The 23,965-nt window shown below is 40.5% G+C and overlaps 2 protein-coding genes across 2 annotated transcripts; one reads left to right on the top strand and one right to left on the bottom strand.

The window, feature by feature from the left end:
* The first annotated feature begins 1,200 nt into the window (after positions 1–1,200).
* On the top strand, positions 1,201–3,549 carry LOC306737160 (homeobox protein six1b). The gene is made up of 2 exons (XM_079218861.1): positions 1,201–2,018; positions 2,850–3,549. The coding sequence occupies exons 1-2, from the start codon at positions 1,459–1,461 to the stop codon at positions 3,142–3,144; spliced, it is 855 nt and encodes a 284-aa protein (XP_079074987.1). The 5' UTR covers positions 1,201–1,458; the 3' UTR covers positions 3,145–3,549.
* A 17,108-nt stretch (positions 3,550–20,657) lies between these two features.
* Positions 20,658–22,628, bottom strand: LOC306743063 (homeobox protein SIX6; the record flags this gene model as incomplete). Its single annotated transcript, XM_079225544.1, has 2 exons — positions 20,658–20,823; positions 22,057–22,628. The coding sequence occupies 2 exons, from the start codon at positions 22,626–22,628 to the stop codon at positions 20,658–20,660; spliced, it is 738 nt and encodes a 245-aa protein (XP_079081670.1).
* Positions 22,629–23,965: the final 1,337 nt, after the last annotated feature.

Here is a 23,965-nt window from a genome sequence, read left to right as displayed (position 1 = left end):
GGATTGGTTTAGTGTTTCACCCCACAGAAAACACTGGAGCCAGAGCGGTGCCCGTCTAATCCTTGAAATATAAATGTAGGCTGCAGGCTGCAGCCTCTTCAGAAACACGTGATTGTGTAGAAAATAAGTGTAAAACAACAAATATAAAGAGCGAGGGCTCTTTTATGACGGTATTTAATATTGATTTATAAATATATAAACAAAAAGCGAGGACATTGTGGTATTAAACAACGTATTCTCACTAACCAACAGAATTGCAGCTTGTTATAAGTCTAATTTTTGAAACCCATATATTTTGTCAATTTGAGTGGGAAGTGTGAATGCTGCTGGTGTGCGTTTGTCTGTTATTTCCAGTCCTGAAGAGGTCTCTCAAGCTCTATATGCATTTCATCTCAGCCTCTCTTTCTCACACACAGGCGCACACATGCGGCTGGTTTTCTGGTGGTCTATGTCCAATAACACGTTGGTCAGGTAGGTTTCTCATATAAAAGACGAGCGTAATGGGACGCATGGACCCAACAATCATAGGAACTTATTAAATTATATCACCTCATAAAATAAACGGCTTCGGTAATTAGACTATGAAAGGTGGGGATACAACAAAATGGTAAATCTGCATGTAATTAAGGTAGTGGGCGTCAACCAGGATCAGCTGGGATGGTAAATAAACCTCCAGTTGATGAAAAAACAAAAAAAATAACCCGAAAATCAATTAAGATTTATAATCTTTGTAATTTATAATTGTGAGTTGTTTCTTCAAGAAAAAAAATCTGTGCATGCAATGTTGGTTATGTGAACGGTTTTACGTGCGTGTTTCAGCCTCTAAACGTGGACCAACTTTCCCTCACAGATAAAAAAGCTTTGTGTCTTTTGTGGGTTTACCCTCCACTGACTGTGATTACTGATAACGTATCGAGATGCAGCGTGTGGTTTGACCCACGAGGGAAAACTGGTAGCCTATATAGTCACCACCATTACAGAAGACGTATATTCAGAACATGTTAATATGGCTTTCTAAGAGGTCTGTAATAATTGATTAGTGTTTAGGTGCTTCTCTGCTCCCTCTGCTGCAGCGGGAGAGGGACTGTGGGGGCGGGAGGTGGGAGCGCTCCTATTTCAGCCCCTGACGCACTGCCTCTGGGGAGGAAACGGAGCTGCAAACTCAGTCCTGCTCTGCTGTACACGGTGCAGGGCAAAGGGAGAGCCAATCACCGTAACGCACAGGCTCCCTTTAAGCCTGACATATCTCCAACAGGAACAAATTGTCCCAACAATCAACATCCCAATCTGCTGCGCGCATCAGGGGCTGGAGTGGAGAGGATCGCCAATAGGCCCGTGCTGCGCGGCCGGATTGCGCTGGATTGCGTAGCGACGAGAAACTAAACGCAGACAGCAAACGACAGCTATCGTTTTTTTTGGATAACGGCGTTTTTGGACGCAGGAGGGAGCGTGGACATCATGTCTATATTACCGTCATTCGGGTTCACGCAGGAGCAAGTGGCGTGCGTTTGCGAGGTGTTGCAGCAGGGAGGGAACCTGGAGAGGCTCGGCCGCTTCCTGTGGTCTCTACCCGCTTGTGATCACCTCCACAAGAACGAAAGTGTCCTCAAAGCCAAGGCGGTGGTGGCCTTTCATCGGGGGAACTTCAGAGAGCTTTACAAGATTCTGGAAAGCCACCAGTTTTCTCCGCACAACCACCCGAAGCTGCAGCAGCTCTGGCTGAAGGCGCACTACGTGGAGGCGGAGAAGCTGCGCGGCCGGCCGCTCGGAGCTGTAGGGAAGTACCGGGTGCGGAGGAAATTCCCGCTGCCCCGCACGATATGGGACGGAGAGGAGACCAGCTACTGCTTTAAGGAGAAGTCCAGGGGCGTCCTGAGAGAGTGGTACACGCACAACCCCTACCCGTCCCCGCGGGAAAAGAGAGAGCTGGCCGAGGCCACAGGACTGACCACCACGCAGGTCAGCAACTGGTTCAAAAACAGACGGCAGCGAGACAGAGCCGCGGAGGCGAAAGAGAGGTACGTGCCTGGCAGCCGCGGAGCTGCATGCGATTTATAGAGCAACACGTTTACTTTTGATATGTTTCAGGAGCAAATTAAGGTTTGAGTTAGAAGGAAATATTGCGACAAGCAGCTAACAGAAAGTGCAGGAATCTCAGTTTCCATCTACTGCAAGGAAGTAGCAAAGCAGGGGAATTAATACTACTGTCTGTCTGGAAGAAATCATTTCATTTTAAGAAGTTGAAGTATTTGTTTTTTAAATTTTGGAGATGTTTAGTCCCCAAATCCTTCGCTTCCTGATAACAGTGGTGGTGGTAAACAGACGCCTGTTGTTGACAAATGATCGACTTTCTTCAACAGAAACTGTCCCGTTTGACTTGAGCCTGAATTGTAACATAAACACGTAATCTTGAAAAAAGAAGAAGCACCCGCTTCAAAAATAAGATAACGTTGTGTTTAATAATGTTGGAAAATACTAGCAATAAGGGCACATTTTTTAACAACAATGCTCTACTTTTGAGATACGTGTAAAAGGTTAAACTGGGCTACAGTGGAATAATTAACGCGTGGTTTAACTTTATTTTTTTAAGTTATCGGGAAATATCAAAACAACATGAGGAGAAATAAAAACAATTCTTCAAAATTACAAGGAAGGCAAATAACTAAACCTCTCTGATTGGTTTTCCTTCCAGGCCTAGGCCTCACCAGTTGTGTTACTACAAATACTAATTATGGCTGCCTTTTATGCTGCCCTCTTTTACATTTTTTCCAAAATGCAATGTCAACATAAGGATTTAATCTTCCAAAATGTGGGTATTTTCTCTCATTTCTCCTTGTTGTCGTTTCCAGAGAAAACAGTGAAAACAGCAACGCAGGCGGCAACAAACAGAACCAGCTGTCCCCGCTGGACGGAGGCAAGTCTCTCATGTCCAGCTCGGAGGACGAGTTTTCTCCACCTCAGAGCCCCGACCAGAACTCAGCGCTTTTGCTTCAGGGCAACATGAACCACCCCGGGGCCTCCGCTTACCCCATGTCCGGCCTGGGGCCCCCACAGCCGGTGCACAGCATGCACGGACACCCGCACCAACTGCAGGACTCCTTGTTGGGACCTCTAACCTCCAGTCTTGTGGATTTGGGCTCTTAAAGAGGCTGCCAGATTATTCTATTTTACAACGACAAAAAAACCCAAAAGAAGACTGATGAGTGTATCAGATTGAGAACATTAATGAAATAACACTATAGCCTATACCTTATAATATAGACTGACTTGTCTGTCGTTAAATTTGGTTAGAACAAAATTCCTTTATGCGCTTAACCTGTATATCCCCACTGACAGGAGCTTTTCTCATCTCCTGCACACGAAAACACACAAACAGGACCTGCCTGAAACTCTTAACTCAACGAGACACTTAACTGGACTGCCCATATGCTTAATTTATGATATTTTGTTGAGATAAAAGAATTATAGCAACCTCCTGCGATGGAAACTATGAGGTAACGTTTTCATTAGAGTCATGGTAATAGTTTCCAATAAAACAAAAGTAATACATTTGTCTCTGTGTTATTTGTGTATTTAGAGAAGAAAAAAAATAGACACTACTGTGTCGTAGATTCTGTCCCTCAGACAAACCAAAAATAATCGGGTCTATATAATAATTGACAATTTACCATTAATTAATCGTGAATTAGAGGAAAGGATGTAATTCATTTACTCATTATTATTTGTATTATTTTGTTGATTGAATTCATGATTTAAAAAAAAAAATGCATGCAAAGATTCCCTGCGAATCAAATCTGGGATTTGAATCTCGATCAAAACATCATGAGTCATTTCGTGTTAAACACTGAACGGGTTCTTCGTTGTTTTTTTTTTACAATAATAATGATAATTCAAAACATAGAATTCAAACACAGAGTCATAAAGGGAAATTTAATTACAGAAATGTGAGTCAACATGAGCAGCTGTCTGCCAGGAGGCTGTTGTTTGGTTCCTTTGATTATCGTGTCTGCTTCGTGGGTCATACATATTTGGCTTAAGAAGAAAGTTTTTTCTTCTTCTTTCTCGGCATTTTTAGCCGGAGTGCTGCGGATCATTGGCTTTTTGTTGCCGTGTTTTCTTTGCTCTCTCCGAGAGTTTGTTCTGTCGGTTCCGGGCCATGGGAAAGAGCCACCACTCAACCTTTATATACCAGCTCTGGATATTCTGACACAAACATGGCAAACATCTCATATGAACGAGTTTAAAGTCCACTGCCTTACTAAATCAATATAGATGTCCTATAAACAAAACAAATGATCGCGCCTATAATAAGATATTTACATATAATTGCTACAATATTAGTTTTAGCGGAGTTGTTAGCAGGCACTCCCACTCTTATAGAGGTCATCATAATAACTTCCATCGTAAACAACAACAATGTGATAGTAGTACTGATAAATAAAGTGGTTATTTGTAGGACAGAATATGAGAATATGGTGGCCTGAGAGCAGGAATCTGGTGAGGACAGCTCTCTTGTCCCCCACCCCCTACACTCTTCTTTGGGCTCATGTCAGGGTAAATTGTTTTGAGCAGAGAGCACAGAGGATTTCCTGAGCATAATCTGAAACAGTCGCTGCTAGCATTACTGCCTGATTGCAAAGATTGCAGGGCTGCAGGGCTGCAACGCCCGGCTTCAGTGGAGGGACCTTGAGGTATTCTGCATCTCAGAGGCCCCTCTCTCTCTCCCTCTCTCTCTCTCTCTCTGAACCCCTCAGGTCTACTAAAAACACCAGGCTGTGCTCCCCATCTATCATCTACGGAGATCCATATGGTTGTGTTTGAGTGATGTGACTGTCTGAATGTCCTCAGCAGACCTTCCATCATCAGGCTTTTTTGGTCAGTGTTTCTTCTTTTTGCATTTCTAGTCGAATATGTGAGAGTCAGTGGTGGAAGAACTATTCAGATCATTTACGAGTCAAATTAGCCACATTTTAAAGTAGTCAATATTTTGTAAAAGTCCTGCATTACAAAGCCATTAGCAGCCAGAAACGCCCCTGTCAGTCTGTTATTATTATGCTATTATTTATGTCATTGTTAGATCGATATTTTTTATGTTTTATGTATTTTATATGTTGTTTGGTTGTTTAATCTATAACAGTGCATTGTATTTTTCATTAATGCAATGTATTCTATATATTTAAAAAGGTTCAGATTAATTTAGTTATAAGTTATATTTCCCCCAGAAATGTGAAAGAGTAGAAGTGAAAAGTACATTCTTGATAAACTTTTTTTTTCTGGAACATTACATATTTCTGGCAAAATAAGTAAAAGTTAGGAAAAAGGCAGTATTTTAGGTTTGCTACTTAAGTAAATGTAGACTTACATGACACTACATCTAGATTTTAGCTTCAAGATGAAAATAAGAGTTTAACTTCAAAATGCCAACAGAAATGTGACATGTGTTCACAAAACAAAACATAGATGGAGATGATTATCTATATTTTGCTCACCTTAACAATGTACTACTTGACTATATGGCCAGTTGTATTTATTAAATATCAAATTAAAAGCATTAAGGGATATTTTTAGACGTTCGTCCAGGTCAATTCAATGTATAGTAAATACAAATGGTTTAACTTGTATGTAGCAGTCACATGAAAAACGTTTTCAATAGCCCACACCTGTGAATCGAACAGTATTGTATATGCCACGTTCAGCAGAGGTCAGCAGAGAGCAAAGGTCCTGCAGATCACATATAGTTCTGACAACAACACGTGTCCTTGGCACTCAGTGTGGCTAAATATTCACAAATTAACAAACAGGTGATCACAAAGCCACCAAAGAGACTCCTCATACCTGTTAATCTAATGACAACATGTCCGGCAGCGTACAGACACAGCAAGGATTAAAAAGGCTCTGTGCCACATGGCAGAGGGAGACTATCGGAGTCACCTTCAGGATGTGCAAGAGACTAAAATCAATCCGACACGGAAACTCTGACAGTGCTTTTAATCATACTCCAATCCCTCGCTTCTCGAATCCGGAGGGACGACTGCAGCCATAAATCTATCTGCTGTATCAGCTACTGTGCCTTCCTCTCATCAGCCATGCAACAAGTGCAAATAGTAGGCGCGCTCCAGCCTATAGACTAGATGACAAAAGCTGGAGGTAACGTCAGCCTGTAGCGCGCCGGTGCCAGCAACAACAGCTGCTGATGGCAAACAGAGTCTGAGTCATCAAAAGGGCATTTCATTTCTCATCGGCATAAGTGGCAGTGGCTCTAAATCAACAGCAGGAAGGGCCCTGATGTGTGCAAATAAACATGGAGAGTAGTCTGCATGAGCCTGCGCCGTCCGCCTCAGCTGGCTTAATGTTTTCTCTGGCATCAGAGTCCATGTGCATCTCCTATAAGGACAAAAAACAAAGATGGGGAACTGTTGGTTGCCTTTCCACGGTCTGGTGCCTGCAGGTAGCTTTACCGGGTGTGAGACAGTCCCAGGTATCCATAACCACCGGCTCTGTGAGGGGGAGACGGGGGAGAGAAGGGAGCAGGCGGGTGATGAGGGACAAAAGGATCTTTTCAGGTCTGCCTCAGAGAGGCAGGAGGGGCGGTGGTGGGTGTGGGTGTGGGGGGAGGTAGAGAGATTTTCTTACCAATGATGCATGGATCTAACAATGTTCCTGCCTGGACGTACCCAGAGGCAGATGCAGTGTGTGTGTGTGTGCGTGTGTGTGTGTGTGTGTGTGTGTGTGTGGGCTTGGCCACACTCACGTGTACCATACTTGGAGTGTGGGTGTACCAGAGGAAATAAAGCTGATTAAAGTAAAACACATTCTAGATGGCAGGGGTCTGCTATATTTCTATGACATAAGTATAAAGAGATCAGAGGGATTATGCTACTGCATCTGAGAAATGTTAATTATACTGATGTGGGAGCCGCGAGCCAGAGAATAGGAAGCCTTTTCGTCCAACAGGAAGCTCCTATGTGACAGAGCTGAAAGAAATATTTATCTCTTTCTTCCAGTCGGATGAGTGATGTATGACCCAGAGTTCAGACACGAGGAGAAGGAGACTCTGCAGACGATCCCGACCCATTAGGGTGTTAAATAGCATGTTGTGTGTCAAATGAAGGACAGCGTCATATACATTACCTGATGAAAGAGGGATATTTTGTAATATGTTACAAGAGGAAAAGACAAAAGGACAAGATAAGACGTGTGTAATGTCTACGTTAGAGGACGACTTGTGTATAAAAAATGTGGCTGGAAGGAACAGGCTCATATAACCAACCAGCCCGTTCTCCTCCAGAGACAAAACCCAGCTCTGGTTGCTAAGAATCAGATATGTATATTTTTGGAGCCTGGAGAGAAAGATGATAGTGGCATTAGTCTCATATGTTTGAGCCGGAAAGTGACATCAGTCTGGGATGTTTTTTGGGATACATTTGTGAAACTGCCTTTTCTTAGTTAGTTACAGCCTTTCAAAGCTACATTAAAACATATCTGTATTATATCCAACACTACAATATGATAATTCAACTGTAAATATGTCCTTTATGGGATGTATCAATACCTGATGAAGGACAGACTAAGAAAATAGTGAATCGAGAGGAAGACAACTGAACGTAGGGGCAGGAGCAGTATGCTATACAATATACTATATAAGTAGGATTGTTATTAGTTTACTATCATACTAAATGGAAATAAAAGTACAGATTCAAATATCCAATCCATAGCTTTCTTAAATGTTGCTCAAAGAACATGTACACTTTAGAGAAGGAGTAATCATTTAATCACCTTTTGCAAAGACTGTTGTTATTCGATACATTTCCTATTGTCAAAAAAACTACAATGGAAAAAACAAAACTAACAATGCGTTGGAGGTTTGTGGCTCTCAGCCCATTTGTTCTTACTGAAGATGTAAATAATACTTTCATTTCTTAAAAAGGTTCTACATTTCTCATAAATAGCTGGTTGCTGTATTTAGCAAACGTTACTCAATCAGAAATAAATAGTGCATCTATTGGGGACTATTTTCAGTTGCGGATTAATACACAACTGATGCTCTCAATGTATGTACACTTCATAACAGGTGCAGAAACAGTAGAGCTCTACTGTGTCCCACATCAATTAAAGTATTGATGGTTTATTAAACGTGGGAAAAAATGTAAATCAGATAATAAAGAGCACAAACAAAATGAAGACAGAAAACTCTTAAATTTAAAGCAGATCTCTGGTGATATTCTATATTGTACTTATTCTCAACAAATCCCATGAAAAGACTAAAACCAACAATTAATTAATTACATTCAGTAAATTATTGAATAATCCACAGTGGAAATCTCTAACAAATGCACAATGTACTTCTGTTTGAGCAACATTGGATGAAAAACTACAGTACCGAGATGTTTTAGTAAAAACATTTTTTTTAAATAAAACTATATTTGTGAGTTGCTGTTAAAGATCCAAGTCTTCAGAAGGAACCAATGGGCTGAGAGTCACAGGCAGGGGTGGAAAGTCCCACATTATTGAAAGATGGAGTAAGACATAGTTTTGGTCTTTTCTTATTGTTGACAAGAAGAAAAACATAGAATAACACCATCCCCATGTTTTGAAGTTAATTTACCGACGTTAAAAAAATATGAAATAAAAAATTCACAAAAAAACATCTCAAGTATATTTTCTCTTTCAGCCTTGGACATCTATTCTAATGTATCCAGATATGTGTTACTGAACGTAAAACAGCCGTTTTAAGGAGCCAGACATAGCTAGAGTCATACTGACTAGGTTTGGTATCATATAATGGGCATTAATAGACATAGTTAACATAATTAACAATAGGATTAATAATTGATAATTCTGCAGACTGTTACCAGTATACTGCTTGTTGTTCTGCTTCTGTGTCCAGCCAAAAAGATCCACGAGTATAAACCCAGACACATCACTGAAGGGGCTTTTGGGGAGGGGGTGGCAGACACAACAAGAGGAAGTGGTATGGGATATGGGATAATGAAATATACCTCACACTCCCAAAGGGCATCACCTCACCTATCCCGGGGCTCACAAATAGCTCAAGTAACCAAGCCCCCCTACTTCACACACACGATCCACACCCCCGCTGTGCCCAAACCACAGCTACGCTCCACCAGGACCCTGGAGCTACGTGCAGTTTGCACTTTATTTGTTTGCCGACGTTGGAGTGACAGCAGCCCGAATCTGAGCTGCCATCTCGCTCCCCTCGCCCTTCATCTCTACGCTGCAGAGCAGGAGGATAAAATACCCTTCTTGGTTTCCACACAGGAAAAAAAAGGAAAAATATTCAGGAAATGAAAGTTGTAACACGATCCTCTGTGTGCCAAACGTCTCCCTGAGCAGGGACAAAAGGCCCAGAGAAAAGCTGCTGCTGGGCCTATTTTAGACTGCAGATGATAGAAGAACAGGGAGGGAAACACAGAGGGCAAGGAGAGAAGAGAAGGCATGAAATTAAGATGAGTGAGGGATTAGGAATTATTAGGATGCAGTGGGGGATGAACTGAAATTATTTCCTCAGACAGTGAAAGAGGAGGAGGCTGCTGCAGTGATGAAACTGGAGTGCTGCAGCCCTCTGTGCACAGAGCCCCACATCCCACAGATATTCATGCACCAAGCAAAATAAACTTCCCATTCCGGCCCTGCAGTATGTTTTCCAGCGGGCCTCTCCTGAGAGAAAGCCTTCATGATTCCTCCTGCAGTGCTTATGGCCCAGTTGAGTGAATCCAAAACAAGGGCAGAAAGAGAGAAAGATCAGCGTGAACAAACACATTATGACCACATTCAGATTTGCATTAATGAAGCAGGAAGAAATCATATTTTCTGCTGTTTGGTGAGAGCATGTTCTTCCCTAATAAATTGTGTGCCATGGCTGATCACCAGGGCATCCTGGCAGCATAAGGGAGGGGGAAATGCTCCGCTGGTCCTCTCAGTGCTGACTGGTGCATTTGCAGCATGGTGTCAGCGGCCGGTGGTAATTACCAGGCTCTCTCTGAGTTACCGCTACACCAATGTGCCACCGGCTCTGGTATGCCAGCTAAGCTCTGTTATTAGGCACAGAGCTGCCACTGGACAGTAGGCGCTACTTCAGCAGACACAGAGTCTGCCTGTCCATCTATCCATCTGTCTCTTTGTCTGCCTATATATCATCCATCCATGTAGTCGGTCTGCATGACGAATGATTGTTTTACTACGTACAAAGTATAGGCCGGAGTGCTAAATTAGTAGGATCTTTGTCCTATGTGAGAAACATGTTTATCATATGTGGCAGCTATAATTACTCACAGAAGAGTTTGTCATCTGGCTCCAAAAAAGAAACAACTGAAATGTCTTTATCAAGCCTGCATTTTGGAACAGTTGGAAAAACATTTGTGTAAATCCACTTACCCATCAAAGAAGGAGCAGAAAAGAGGAAGCCTTCTCATCATCCTCCGGCTGCTCGTCGTCCAGTGGCTGCTGCTGCCTGCAGAAAAACCTGAAGAAGCAGATCAGATATTTAGACCTAAATATTTTACATTTACAGTACTTTGTTTCCCTTCATTTTAAGTATATATATATTTCAAAGTAATACGCATACAGAGACAATTTTAACCAACCACATACATGAAACATTTTTAAGTAACAAATAGTTATGGTTGAGTAGAGTAATGTTTCACTGGAATAGTACTCAATATCATTTACAGAAAGGCACATATACATGTATTTTTTTAAATCAGTATAGATTAAATTAAAATCTCTTTTATCCAGTTGCTTTAGCATACCTCTCAAATGATAATCATTACTCTCTCAAACACAGAGTGAAATTCTCTAATTCGTAGTTTCTCACAGTCTCTAATTAAAATGTTTAAAGTGACAAACATCACAGTTGATACAAGTCTGACACTTTGGTTTTGTTTCATTCAGTCATAAAACAACCCAACACACAACAAACGCAGGCAGATTCGAGTCAACGGAAAAACATGAGCATATAGACAGAAAAAAGAAACCGATAAAAACACAAAAAGTTTAAATATCGTATGTCCATAGTGATCCTGTCTGTCCTAAATCAGGACAACAACACAGACTGCTCTGCTCCTGTTGCAGTACTCACTGGGACATGCAGGTTACAGTCGATGCAGTATTACTCATGATTCAACAGTATTTCATGGTACGTACAAAAGTAGGTGAAACATAAATCAGGGAGCTGGTTTCACACAGTAATTGTTCCATCAGTAATGGTTATCTTTTTGCGGGTTCTGAAAAGGTGTATGAAAAGCATAATCTATTATAATTATCGCCTCCAAACATTTAGGTTCTAATCCGATTGTGGATATTATTTGAGCACTTGGAAAGTTACAGAGACAGAGCTAAAAATCTCTGAATAATTTACTCCTCTGTCTGTTTTGATACAATATCTAAAACTGCTAAGGGGACAGGTTTGAACTAACACTGGAATGTATGTGACATGATCACAATGGTACTGGTTATATCCCGGATATTACAAGTATGTCATAGCCATGCTGCACTACATTAAAAACAAAAGAACCCTGGGGGCTTGCAAATATATAAATACAAAGTATAAATACAAATATGTTTGACTTCATAATAAATAATTAGAAAGCAGGGGAACAAACCAATACAAAAACAAAAAGTGTCAACTCTGAACCATTGATCATATAATTTAAGGAAGATGAAAAGGGGGAAACTAAGATGTGAGTTGGTCAAACATTTCAGAAGAAGTGCAGTAATATTGTGGCATAGCGTGATGCATTATAAAGTGATGTTAAGGATGTCAGATAAGGATGAGCTGATAATTAAGCAGGCGGCGCAGTTCAGTGACACCGAGACGATTTGGACTTTCTGAAGCTGCAGGAGACACCACGTGAAGGACAGACGAGGGTCTCTGCTTCACGCTCTCCGTCTCAGAGTTTGTCAGGTTTATAACTATAACTCAAGAGCATGACTGAGAAAGGCTCAAGGTGCTGAACTTAAACTTGGCGACAGCTGCAGAAACTGGAGACCAGGGAGTTTAAATATAGACCCCTTAAAAATCCCAACTGGTGCCCTTGCCCTGCCTCAACACTTTCTTACACATGTACGTTCACACCTTCCTTTCAGTAATACTGTCCGCTCATTTACACCTTCGAACTTACTTCTGGTGTACCTGTAGTGTGTTTGTATGCAGTCAAAAATGCATTTAAAGGGTTCTTTGTACAGTTAATGCTATTCTTAATGTAGGGATATTCTTAAATTAAATGAAGCCTAAATGGAGGCCTGAAAAAAAATAAAATAAAAAAAACACATCCTCTTAAAACATTGTCCTCTGTGTGACACTATTATTTATTTTTCTAATAAAAGTAGTCATTAAAGGCTACGTTGGCAATATGATGCTTTGCATTGATATATTGATATCTTGATGTATGACACAAGTGTACAAACCTGCTGCAGAGCTGCTGAGTCGTTTCTTCTTCACTATGGATCTTGTCCACCATCTTGTGGTCAAAGGTTAGTACTACATGTACAGACACGACAGTTGCAAGCTTTTATCAAATAAACTTATAAAAGACAGCTTGTCTTATATAAGTATATAGTCCTATATGATGTTCATACTTAGGTTTAATGGTAAAAAAAAGAGACAACAACACCCGACCTTTCATGAAACACATGTGTCACAGTGCTTATCTGAGTGAAATATGAGCATTGCATTTAAAAATGCTTCATGTAAAAGTAAATATTAAACATATCATATACTTAAAACGCTTTAAATGGAAATATAATAAATAAGAAAACGGATAAAATAATAAATAAGGGAAATTAAATTATGATAAGCATGTAGCATACACATTAATCTCACAGCACTTGTCATATTTCAGAGTCATATTTTGTAAGATTACTGAAGAGAAAACATTTAATTTGAGGGCTCAAGGCCTTTCATAAAAATAAAACAAGCAAGAAGAAACATTTCAAAGTTAAAAACAAATAAATAAAGGTGCAAACCCACATAAATATTTGATGTGTGTAGTCAGTGTTTTAGTTCAGTAGTTAGAAGAAATGAATGCTGATGAATAAGCCACAGGGGGGGAAAGCATATTTTGGAATCACATTCATTCATATCTGGATCAAATAAAACCAGGCTTCTATAGGAAGTCTCTTTCGTTAGTCACCGTCTCCATCTAGTGGCCGAATAATGTACTTCACTCTCTGACCTGAGAAAACTTCACAGTAATAATTGTCTTTCTTGGCATGCTTTCTTGACATGCTTAAAATAATGTTAATGGAAACCATCATCTTATAAAACATACATGAGTCCTACCAATAGTAAAGTTATCACAACATCTGGTTAAACCCACTGCCTGAAATCCACACAGTCTTTGACTTGCTGTAGGTCATCTGACCTCTAGCAGGCATCTTCATAAAATAAATCTCCCCACACACAGGACTGGATCATATTTCCATCTTACATTTAGTCACCAGCGCCTGTTAAAACAAAGGCTCCTTGCAGCTCCGATAGCAGGTGGAGGATCCATGCGGACATTAGTCCTCTTTGTGGCAGAGCAGCCCGATGATGTGGACGCTGGCTGACTTCACATAATTGCCTCACATTGTTTGCATTGTATCTGCTAACAAATACAGATTTGAAAGAGAAGCAGGCGAGCCAAGGTTGCAGCGATGTATCGATTGATCGGAGCCTTTTTAAAGCAGAACTAAACGGAGTCTATCGACGTCTGTTAAGAAAAGTATTACAGCGGTCTCGTGGAGGTATAATTTGAAGAAAATAAGCCTATATGTGAACTCCAGTCGTGGTTCAATGTGATCAATACCTAGCCCTCCAATGTATGTAACTTCCTGTAATTAGTAATTATAGTATTTTAAGTAAGCCACAGTAAAGAGGCTTCATCATCTACTAAAAAGTGCAATGTGTCTTGAATGTAATTAGTGTGATAACATTACAGAGGCTTATTATTTATATGTGTTGTTACACAGTCAATTTGTCAAAGTAAATTTGACTCAAATTGAAAAAAATAGACAGGAGACTTTTAGAGCAACAGAAAGTATCCTAAAGTTTGAACAAAAATGTCAATACAGAAATGCAGAAATACCATGTTAAAGTTTTTTTGGGCTATATGAAATAGGTCTTAGAGCACCTTTAATGAAAGGAAACTCATAAAATATATACAAAATATCAAAAAAATGTAACATTTGGTTCCAGTCTAAATAGAGTACAATCTACTCCCACCTCAGAGTTAATAAGTATGTTTTTGCTCTATTTAGTGTTCATATTTAACTCTACATGATGATATATTTAATAGAATTGGATTCAACTTTAAATATAATTCTATACAGAATTGGATTCAGCTCGTTCGAGAGGTTTCATGGCGGCGGAAACGGAACTTAAGGAACCGTGGTGGGCGTGGTCACACTGTGTTACTCCAACAGATTTGATGCTGAATATTTGCTCCTACTTTACTGGCTACGACTAATAATTACGCTCCAAAATGATGAAATATTTCTCCTTTAGAGGAAAATAATAAGAACTTCGGAAAAACGTCTCCCCCGTTTTTCCTTTGTACACATGACTGATATGATATGAGGCACAATAACCATTTTTAACATCATTTGGACTGATTGAATGCATCGATATACAGTATACATATGTAAGGTTTTGAATGGTTTTAATGTTCAACAATCACACGTGGGTGTCCACATACTTTTGGCCATGTACTGTATAATACTACGAAAGGTTTTTGTTATTTTATTATGTTCAAATTGCTCTCAGAACGTGATCAATGTGTTGAGAAGTAGCCAACATGTGAAAACAGAGTCGTGTATGTGGTTTGGCTCTGCGGGAGAGATACACATGATTAAGCAGACGATACTGTCCACAGGGTTTATTGCACATTGAAACACTAACTTGGGATGTTACCCAGAAAATGTTAATGATATGATCTGAAACAGATATTATGGAACCGTGTATTCATGTAGCGGAACTGTGTCTCTGTCCATGGTTCTGAAAGTCTCCTGCAGCGAATCAGCATTCACTGACCCTACAATCTAACTTGTTAGGAGTATGCCTTCCTCGATTTACATTTTAACTGGAGCTAGGGACGTGCATTGTGTCAACCTCCATCTTTAAATCTAGTCAGGACAGCTTCCATTGAGAGGACGCCTGGGTCAAGTCCCTCAGTATTGTTTCTGGGATTTTTAAAGGAGTTTATGTTTTACAATCACACTCAAACTACACATGGGTTGTTTAAAAAAACTATTTTTTACTTCTTTGCAACCGTGTATAGACCAGCAAGTCTTACTGAACAGTTAAGGCTACATTATTTATTAAATATGATGTGGATTTATTTTCCTCTGTGTGTGGTTAAACTTCTTTAGATGGGTAGTAACACAACAACATTACGTCTAAGAGCTACAGGAAACATATCATCAATTAATTGTTCCCAGTATATTTTGTTTAGGTTTCAATTCAACAGGTAAAACTTGTTCGTGACTGGCCTGTTTGTGGAGTATACTGTCCAAATGCATTAGGAAAGCTACACAAGTGTTTGCCACCAGGGGGCATCACTGGTCTGCAGTTTAATTTCCAGAGGGCAATTCAGTGAAGCCTTCAGAAGATGATGCAGCTATACACACACCACAAATGAGATATAGTTTCTTATTCTTCGAGAAGAAAACATTTCTGATGGGCGGAAAAAACATCGGCCGGCTAACAATAACGTACACAAGAGCCTCGAAATAGCTGTATCTCCAAGGGCGGAGAAAAGAGCGGTTTTCAAATGAATATTTTGATATAAATTCATGGCTTTTCGCACAATGAGCTGACAGAAAGAAAGAAGAACCCCGCAGTTGATTTCTTTGGTCCTCGGAACAAACTATTTTGATGGGGAGTTTCTTTTATTTCTTTCTTTTACTATTTTAAAGATCACGCAGTTTAACCTTGTAAACAACAAGCAATGGGGGTTAAAAATAATAAGTTGTTGGAGCGCGGATGGGATGGAGAGCGCTTTGGTTTGAAAGGGAAGAGGGCAGAGAACAAAAGCCCTGCTGAAAAGAACAAGTTTCCCCTGCTGAGCGACCTCGACAACTTCAGGAGGCATGTTGAGAGGGTGAACTGTGGCGATGACAGTGTCACTGCTGCAGTGTTTCATCACCATCACCATTGTGTTAGTTATTGTTATTATTGTTATTACTATTACCATTATTATTATTATTAGCTGTGGGGAAGGATCCAGGGTTGGAACATGCAGATATTTTAAGTAAAAAAGTATAAATCCATTAAAAATGGAACATCAAAATAAAGTAACAAAAGTAAACATATTATGAAGAATAACCCCTTTCAGAATATTTGATATTGCTGCATATGTTGCAGCTGGTAAAGTGATTACTGTCAGGTAATCTATAATAATACATCATAATATATCACTTGATTATACACTCAGTGGTCACTGCAACTGAACAGTAATACATTACAGCCCAATACAACGCTCATAATGTTCAGTTTTTGAAAATATTTCGCTTAAATTGTGTTTATTATTGAGGTTATTAAAGGTGGTGTTGCTCCATTAATAAGGTGTGCAGAATATTAGGAACAGTTCTCAATACAATGCAGTCGAGTTCAACACCACTACTGCAATGCTAAAACTAATAAAACCTCTATGAGAGTTTTAACAAAGACTGAACATTATAGGCATCATAAAAGCAGACTTTATGGCAGAACAGTTGTTTTTGGATGGCTGCAGACTCCACAAGTGTACCAATCAATAATCTCAAAATGCAAAGTATAGTAACAAAACCTGCCGGATAAATGAGTTTTTTTATTTTTATGAAATTGCACTTAAGCGCAGTGCTTGTGTAAATGTAGTTAGATCCCACCACTAGAAGGATCTGCCTACTGGCTCTGCAGAGCATCACACACAAATAAGCAAATCCCTGATGGAGATACTCCCAGATTAATCAAATCACTCCGGTTTGCGTTCCGAGATGATGTTTCGGATACTGGGCTGGTCCAGATGAGGTGCAACGACATTAAGACACTGAACAGATGTGTTTTTTAACTGGTATATCGGACAAACTGTTGTTTCCAGTTGTCTGTTATTACATTAGACCGGAAGTCAAGTACCAACACAAGTTGTTTGAACAGCCAACCATTTGGATGCATGCAGCAGGACACGTTTAAACGTATACATTCAGTCGTGTTGTGTATTTTGTTTAGTGTTATTTTCTTTTATCCATCGGTTATAAAACGAGTGTTTTATACCAATCGAGTCGTGCTACGCCATATTTGATTTTAGACAGACAGAAAGGTGCTGGAGGTATCAGGTTCTTCGGGGAAGAGACAGTCCAGGTTGGTCCTTCATCTGCTTTCAACATTTATTTTATTGTATGACTGTTTTGTCGTGATTGGAAATTAATGGAATTTGCAATATATCAATCTAACCGTGGCAGGACGGATATAAAAAGCAGGGGGGAGAGAAAGTTCAGAGCTGCGGTAAAAATAAAACGTTTCTATAACACCTCGTATCTGTGACCTTCTTTCTGTTTCCTCTCTGTGTATTGGTAATAAAAGGTTACACTGTGTGTCACCCTACAGCCAGACTTTTAAATGCCTCTCTTCTGGTTAGAGACTGTGGGACTCCTCGGGTCGCTGTATACAAGAATATAAACACTTCAATCGTACCAGCATTGGTTATGGCAGTTTGAGGTTTAGTTTATTTGTTTTAGCAATCAATATAGGCCTACTTATTTGTTTTTATTTACTCTTATTTGTTTTTAATTAGGATACTGTTCTTATATAATGTGATGAAGCAGCTCCAAAGCAGTTTCCTTTCAATAAAAATGCATTACAATTAACATTATCAGGCCATAATCATTATTATTTACAAGTATTACTGGTATTGGTATTACGACTATAGTCTTCGTATAATATGTATTTATTCTGGTACACATTTTATGATCAAATGAAGTATAGCTAGAAGAGTCTGAGGTTTTATTAAAAATGCATATTTATAATACGCGGTCCAATCATGCCAATAAAGACTATCTGCAGATATATCGGTCATGCAGTCATGTATCCAGAAAAACTATATCGCAAGTCAGAGTGTGTGAGACAGACGTATAGTCAAGGCTGCAGCCGCCATTCAACACATCACAACCAAAGATGAAAGAGATATGCAAGTGAACCTCACTTATCCACTGAGAACCCTTAACTTGTCAAAATACTTTGAAGCTGAAATAGACTATACTTGGTGAAGTTGCCCAGCAAGATGAAATGTATTCTCCACAATACCGCGATCACGTTAGAACGAACTACATTCAACCATCTATTAATTTACTGAAGTATGCTGCTGCTCCTATGAGTATTCACTACAAGCCGGAAACCAATCAACTGGTAATTAAATCCTTTTAATAGGCCAAGCCATAAGCTCAAACTGTAGCGCGCGTGCACACACGCGCGCGCACACACACACACACGCACACACGCACACACACAAGAGAAGTTGTGATTTCCGTGCCCCAGACTACCCTCACAGGAGTCTTTTCTTTGGAGAGGGACCCGCGGTCGCTTCCCTTTACAAAACAGCAGCAGGGCCCCTTTTGTCCGAGCAGGGACCCCAGACCCATCATTAGCACTGATTACCGCTGACCAGTTTGACAACCTTATTGACTGCGAGAAAGACTTTTTCATCCAGTCCCCCCGGTCGTCCTTATTTTCAATAGAGACGGAAATATTCAGCCATTTTGTCCCCGTGGTTTGAAAGAGGAGCAGCAAAAATAAAAAATAAAAAGACCCCCCTCCCATCCTCCCTATTTATTTCCCTTCACTTGTTTCCTCTCTCTCTCTCTCTCTCTCTGTCTCTCTGTCTCTCTCTCTCTCTCTCTCTCTCTCTCTCTCTCTCTCTCTCTCTCTCTCCATACAGATTTAGCTTCTGTGTTCAAGCTGAAAGGCCTTTGTCTGTCTCAGAAGTTACTGTAGCCTAATTAATAGCAAATTGGACGAAACCAGGTGTCTGTCCCATCAGTTGGAAAAGCTCAACTTTAACTTCTGGTTTAGTCTGCTTTGCTCGCTTTGTTGCGCAGCACATTGAGACTTCAGGGTATTTGCTCTGTATATAAAAAAAAGTATATTTCAGTGCAGTAGAAATGTTTAGTAATATGCTGCGCAGGTAGATATATTTTACAGACATTGTTTTCAACCTAGAGAATAATTAAAGATTTTAGTTTGGAAGGATGCTGCAGATATACAACAACAAAACAAATAGTATGAGATATTATAGCCTTCCGCCGAAAAAAAAAGAGTATAAATAGAGTATCTTTACCTCATTAGAGGAAAAAATATTGGAATATTGTGAAGATTCGTTTAAAAGGAACATTTAAACTAATCGAGGGAGGGAAACTGCTGTATAAAAGCATCACATAAACAATCATGTAGTCAATTAAAATGGCAAAACAAGAAAAGGCAAAAAAGCCATTTTGTCCAAACAGATACATGTGTACATTTATAATAATACTATGTGTGCGCAATAATGCTACACACAATATTACAATGATTTAGCCATAATACATCTGTCAAGGTGCATTTGCACCAAGTATGGCCTTCTAAATCAAAGCCTGTCGTGGGGAAATGGAGACTTGCAGAGAGCTGAGGAGCTTGTTTCTACGCGGCTGTCCTGCACGGACAGAACAAGGCCCATTTCTACAATCTGCTGTGTTGTGATCTCCATGATCTCTCTCCAGATCATCCGGGTTAGCGAGTCGGCCTCTCCGTGACCTCTCGCTGTCATCCTGCATTACACGACGCAAAGCATGTTGGCCAATTAGGCCTCGCTCTAAAAGGTGTCAGGGAATATAGCACCGTGGTGTTATAATCAGTCAAAGTTCTCTCTTCGTGAAAACATCCAAGAGGATTTTTTTTTATATATAAAAATGTTAATATTTAATAATTGTATTCATGACTGTCTTTTTTTTTTCCCCAAACAGCAATAAAAAAGTAAGACTAAACGTTATTCTCTCTTGATGAACAATTATTTTATTAAGTTATCTTTACTTTTTTTTCTTTTATTGAAACACATTTTTCACTAAAGCGCGCATGCTCAACAGGTTCACCTGTGCACAAGGTAAGTATTAAAAACACCAAGCAAATGAATATGAAATTCGAAGAGACAGAGCAGATCTTTTTTAAATAGGCAAATAAACATTATTTATAAAACTTTGAAAGTAAAGTAAAAATATCACAGTTCTTTTTCAACATGAAATACCCACAGAGAACAGCAGGTTAGGCGCTCGAATGCCTTCGTCCCCCTTCTTTTTTGTATTTTTTTTTTCTTCTTCTGTTTACTTTTCATCTCGGGGCGCTGGTTTATTAGTCCGTCAAATAGGTTTCGTCCATATTAAGTTCAGTTATCCACACGTGGGTAAAACGCAAACAAAAAAAATGTAGGCCTAAAAGGAAAAGGACGGGCAGTCCGCCGCAGATCACAGATCCCCTCATGTTTTGGCACCCTTCAGATATCAGTATGTGTGTGTATGTGTGTGTGTGTGTGTGTGTGTGTGTGTGTGTGTGTGTGTGTGTGTTTTGTACTCAACGCAGGCACTAGGACTTGTTTTTATCGGATTGTCTTTCACTCCTATCCCCCTTTAATTCATCAACGCCGTCGATCTGCCCGTCAGATGTCACATTCACTGTCGCTGGAGGTGATGGAGATGGCCGAGGCGGCTGCTTTGCTGGACAGACTGGCCTCCGGACTGGAGGAGTTCCCCAGGCGGTCCACGGTGCCGTCCTCGTCCGCCAGGGAGCGAACCGAGCCGCCGGACAGGACCTGCTGCTGGAGCCTGGGCAGAGGACACGAGACAGGGCGTTACGAACACGCGTCATGTGCAGAGTTTATTTATTGAAGTATAATTGAAAACATTTTTTTTTTTAGGAAAAAAAAAAAATGTTTTCAATTTTTAAAACACAATTGGAGGAAAATATTTATTTCCGCTGATCTTCTTTAACTGAGGTTTATTTTCTATTTATTTATGTAAGCCTAATTTAATTCTGTGCATTTTATTTGATGTTTAAAAAATATATATGCTGACACAAAATTGAATTAGACAGATGGTCTGCTATCTCAACCCATTAGCTTATTGTTTCCCCTTCACTTTAATAAAACACACAATATGGAATTATATTATGTAAAACTGCCATTTGTGTGGGGCTAATAGTAATACATATTCCTTATACAAACAAATAGCACTGCTATGGTATATTATAATTATGCAGGCAAGATCGGTTATTTACAATAGGCTTAACTACGATAATTACAAATGATTTTGTCATTTCATGAAGATCTCACGAATTAATGTAGGCTATTGATTACATTCACTATAAACTGGAAATGTTTAGGCTGTTTTGGCTGCATTAAACATGACCAATACAGCAGTGTGACCTCGACCCACACTGCAATAGGCCTTTTAACCGATTGACTATAAACTGATATTGGAAATTAGCATCCGGTCTATTAAAATACATAACACATATTAGATTATCATTATAGATCATACATATATTCGTTGGTTTACTGGGGTCACTAAAACATAATAGCATGTTACTGTTTAGCTTATTCTTCATGTTAGCCTAAATAGTGTTCTGGAGCAATGTGTTATTCTTATTCATAACAAATAAAGTAAAACCCATTCATCCAGAGGTTTGCACTCCAAATAACCTACAATTATATGGCAAATACTTATTTTGTTATTGTCACAACTGCTGTCAATTTTCGTCATTTGAAACCCCTGAAACTATAACGTCATGCCAGACACTGCGAGCAACATTAATTACAATAGAAAAAGCGATTTTAGGGTTATACAACGATTCAGAATCTAATATCGAGAGAAATATACGAACTGAGATGCTCCAACCGGTTTGTTTTGCTATAAATCAAACTGAAAGATATGAAATCTCACGATGCACACGTCGAGTCCGGATGCAGGGTGTTTTTCCCTCTTTCCTATATGACCAAATACTTTGTTTGGTGTTGCATTTCGCGATGAGAACCCCTTCGAGAGATCCATGCTGCTCACCTGTTCTTCGCAGCCGCTGCTCTGTCTCTTTGTCTGCGATTTTTGAACCAGTTTCCTACTTGTGTGGGTGTAAGTCCTGTAGCCTGTGCAAGCTCCCTCTTTTTACTGGGATTCGGGTAGGGATCCTGCAAATACCATTCTCTTAACAAGTGCCGGGTTCTCTCCTTGAAGCAGTGGGTCTTCTGCTCTCCATCCCATATGGTTCTGGGTAGGGGGAACTTCTTCCGCACCCTGTACTTGTCCACCGGCCCCAGCGGGCGTCCCCGCAGCTTCTCCGCCTCCTGGTAGTGCGCTTCGAGCCACAGCGCCTGCAGCTTCGTGTGCGACTCTTTGGTGAACTTGTGGTTCTCCAGGATGTGGTAGAGTTCACGGAAATTGCCGGTGTGGAAGGCGACGACCGCCCGGGCCCTCAACACCGACTCGTTCTTGTTGAGGACCTCGCAGGCCGCCGGGGCGACGGGCAGCGACCAGAGGAAGCGGCCGAGGCGCTCGACGTCCCCGCTCTCCTCCAGAGTCTCGCAGACCCCGGCGACCTGCTGGGGGCTGAAATTCAAGATGGGCAGCTGAAACATGGAGGCTTCTCCTGTGCTTCCCTCTCCCCCTCCTTTCTCCCCTCTCTCTCTCTCCTCCGTGTCGAGTCCTCCTTGCTTCTGCCTTCCGCGCGCCGAAGCAGTCCAAGACGAGGCAATCCCAAAGTTACACCGAACCAATCGCCTGACCAGCCCTGAAAGACGCAAACACCCAAACGCCGCGGAGGAGGACCGATGCTGCGCGGGGGCCCGGCTACCGCATCCTCAGGCTGGGCAAACTTGTCAGGCAAAGGGGCTGGAAAGGTGCGAGCAAATTAAAGCCGGAGCCGCGATGTATTTTTCAAGGTAGGCTGGGATTGAAAGTACGAAAGAATTAAAACCGGTGCCGAGATGTATTTTTTAAGGGGGGAGAAAAAGACAGTCGAGCCCCCTCCGATGATTTCCTATTGGACTTGGCAGATTGGCTGCCCGGTTGCCATGGATGCACGTCAATCACTGTCAAGTTCGACCAATCAGGCGGAAAGGAGATCTCAGCACCTCCCTTTTCAAAAATAATATAAACATTTTGACCTTTTTGCTTCGCGTCTTCAAACGTTTAACTGCCCCGTCGTGCTTTCCAAACACCCTCTGCCTTTGTGTCAAAGAAAGACTCTTCAGTCTATGTAGTCAAGTGCCAAAGCAGAAACACGCTCAGCTCAGTCTCCCTTCAGAGCTCTTGAAACGGGCTGTCGGGAACACAGCAAAAAGACACGTCCCGTTGGCTACAGCTGCACTAAAACTCAATATAATATAATTCTCAACTGAGTAAATATGATATTGTCTGTGTTATGTGTTAAGCGTGGGCTTTTACACTGTGGAGTTTATAGTGACCTCGCTTATAGGCTTTCTATTAATCTACAACCATTTAGGCTTATACTCCTAGAATATTCCTATACCATAAGCCCACGTGGCTAAATGTTTATAAGCAGTTTGAATGCATGTCTTCGTTTTAAAATAAGATTACCCTCCAGTTCGTTATGTTTAATACTCATATATCCTAAGGCTTATATTGATGCTGATTTGTAGAAATCATTAAAAGGGTCAATGTGGGCTTTATTTCAACAGGGCTGCGAATTTTGAAGCCAACTCACTTTCGCAACCTTGACCAGATTTAGTAGAGGCTTCTTGCATTTTTCAACCTCACAAAAGTGCAAATTTATGAACTATAATAAATGATATCAGAGCCTAAATTGTGATGGAGCATGCTCTTTTATATGCACATGGCGCATGAATAAATGCTCTTTTTGAAAACACATTGATTGCTGTTATGTGTGTGCGTGCGTGCGTGTAAGCGCGTGTGTGTGTGCGATGGTGATCCCAGCAGACTGGAGCTCAAGTTG

The sequence above is a fragment of the Taurulus bubalis genome, assembly GCF_910589615.1.
Source record: "Taurulus bubalis genome assembly, chromosome: 1".
NCBI classification, from domain to species: domain Eukaryota; kingdom Metazoa; phylum Chordata; class Actinopteri; order Perciformes; family Cottidae; genus Taurulus; species Taurulus bubalis.
Note: the sequence above shows the minus strand (reverse complement) of the source record. Positions and strands in the feature narration are given on the sequence as shown.

Bases quoted from the DNA above. Each gene is read 5' to 3' on its own strand.
- LOC306737160 (XM_079218861.1), top strand. From the start codon at position 1,459: ATGTCTATATTACCGTCATTCGGGTTCACGCAGGAGCAAGTGGCGTGC. The intron at 2,019-2,849 runs GTACGTGCCTGG...TGTCGTTTCCAG, and splicing joins GCCGCGGAGGCGAAAGAGAG to AGAAAACAGTGAAAACAGCA.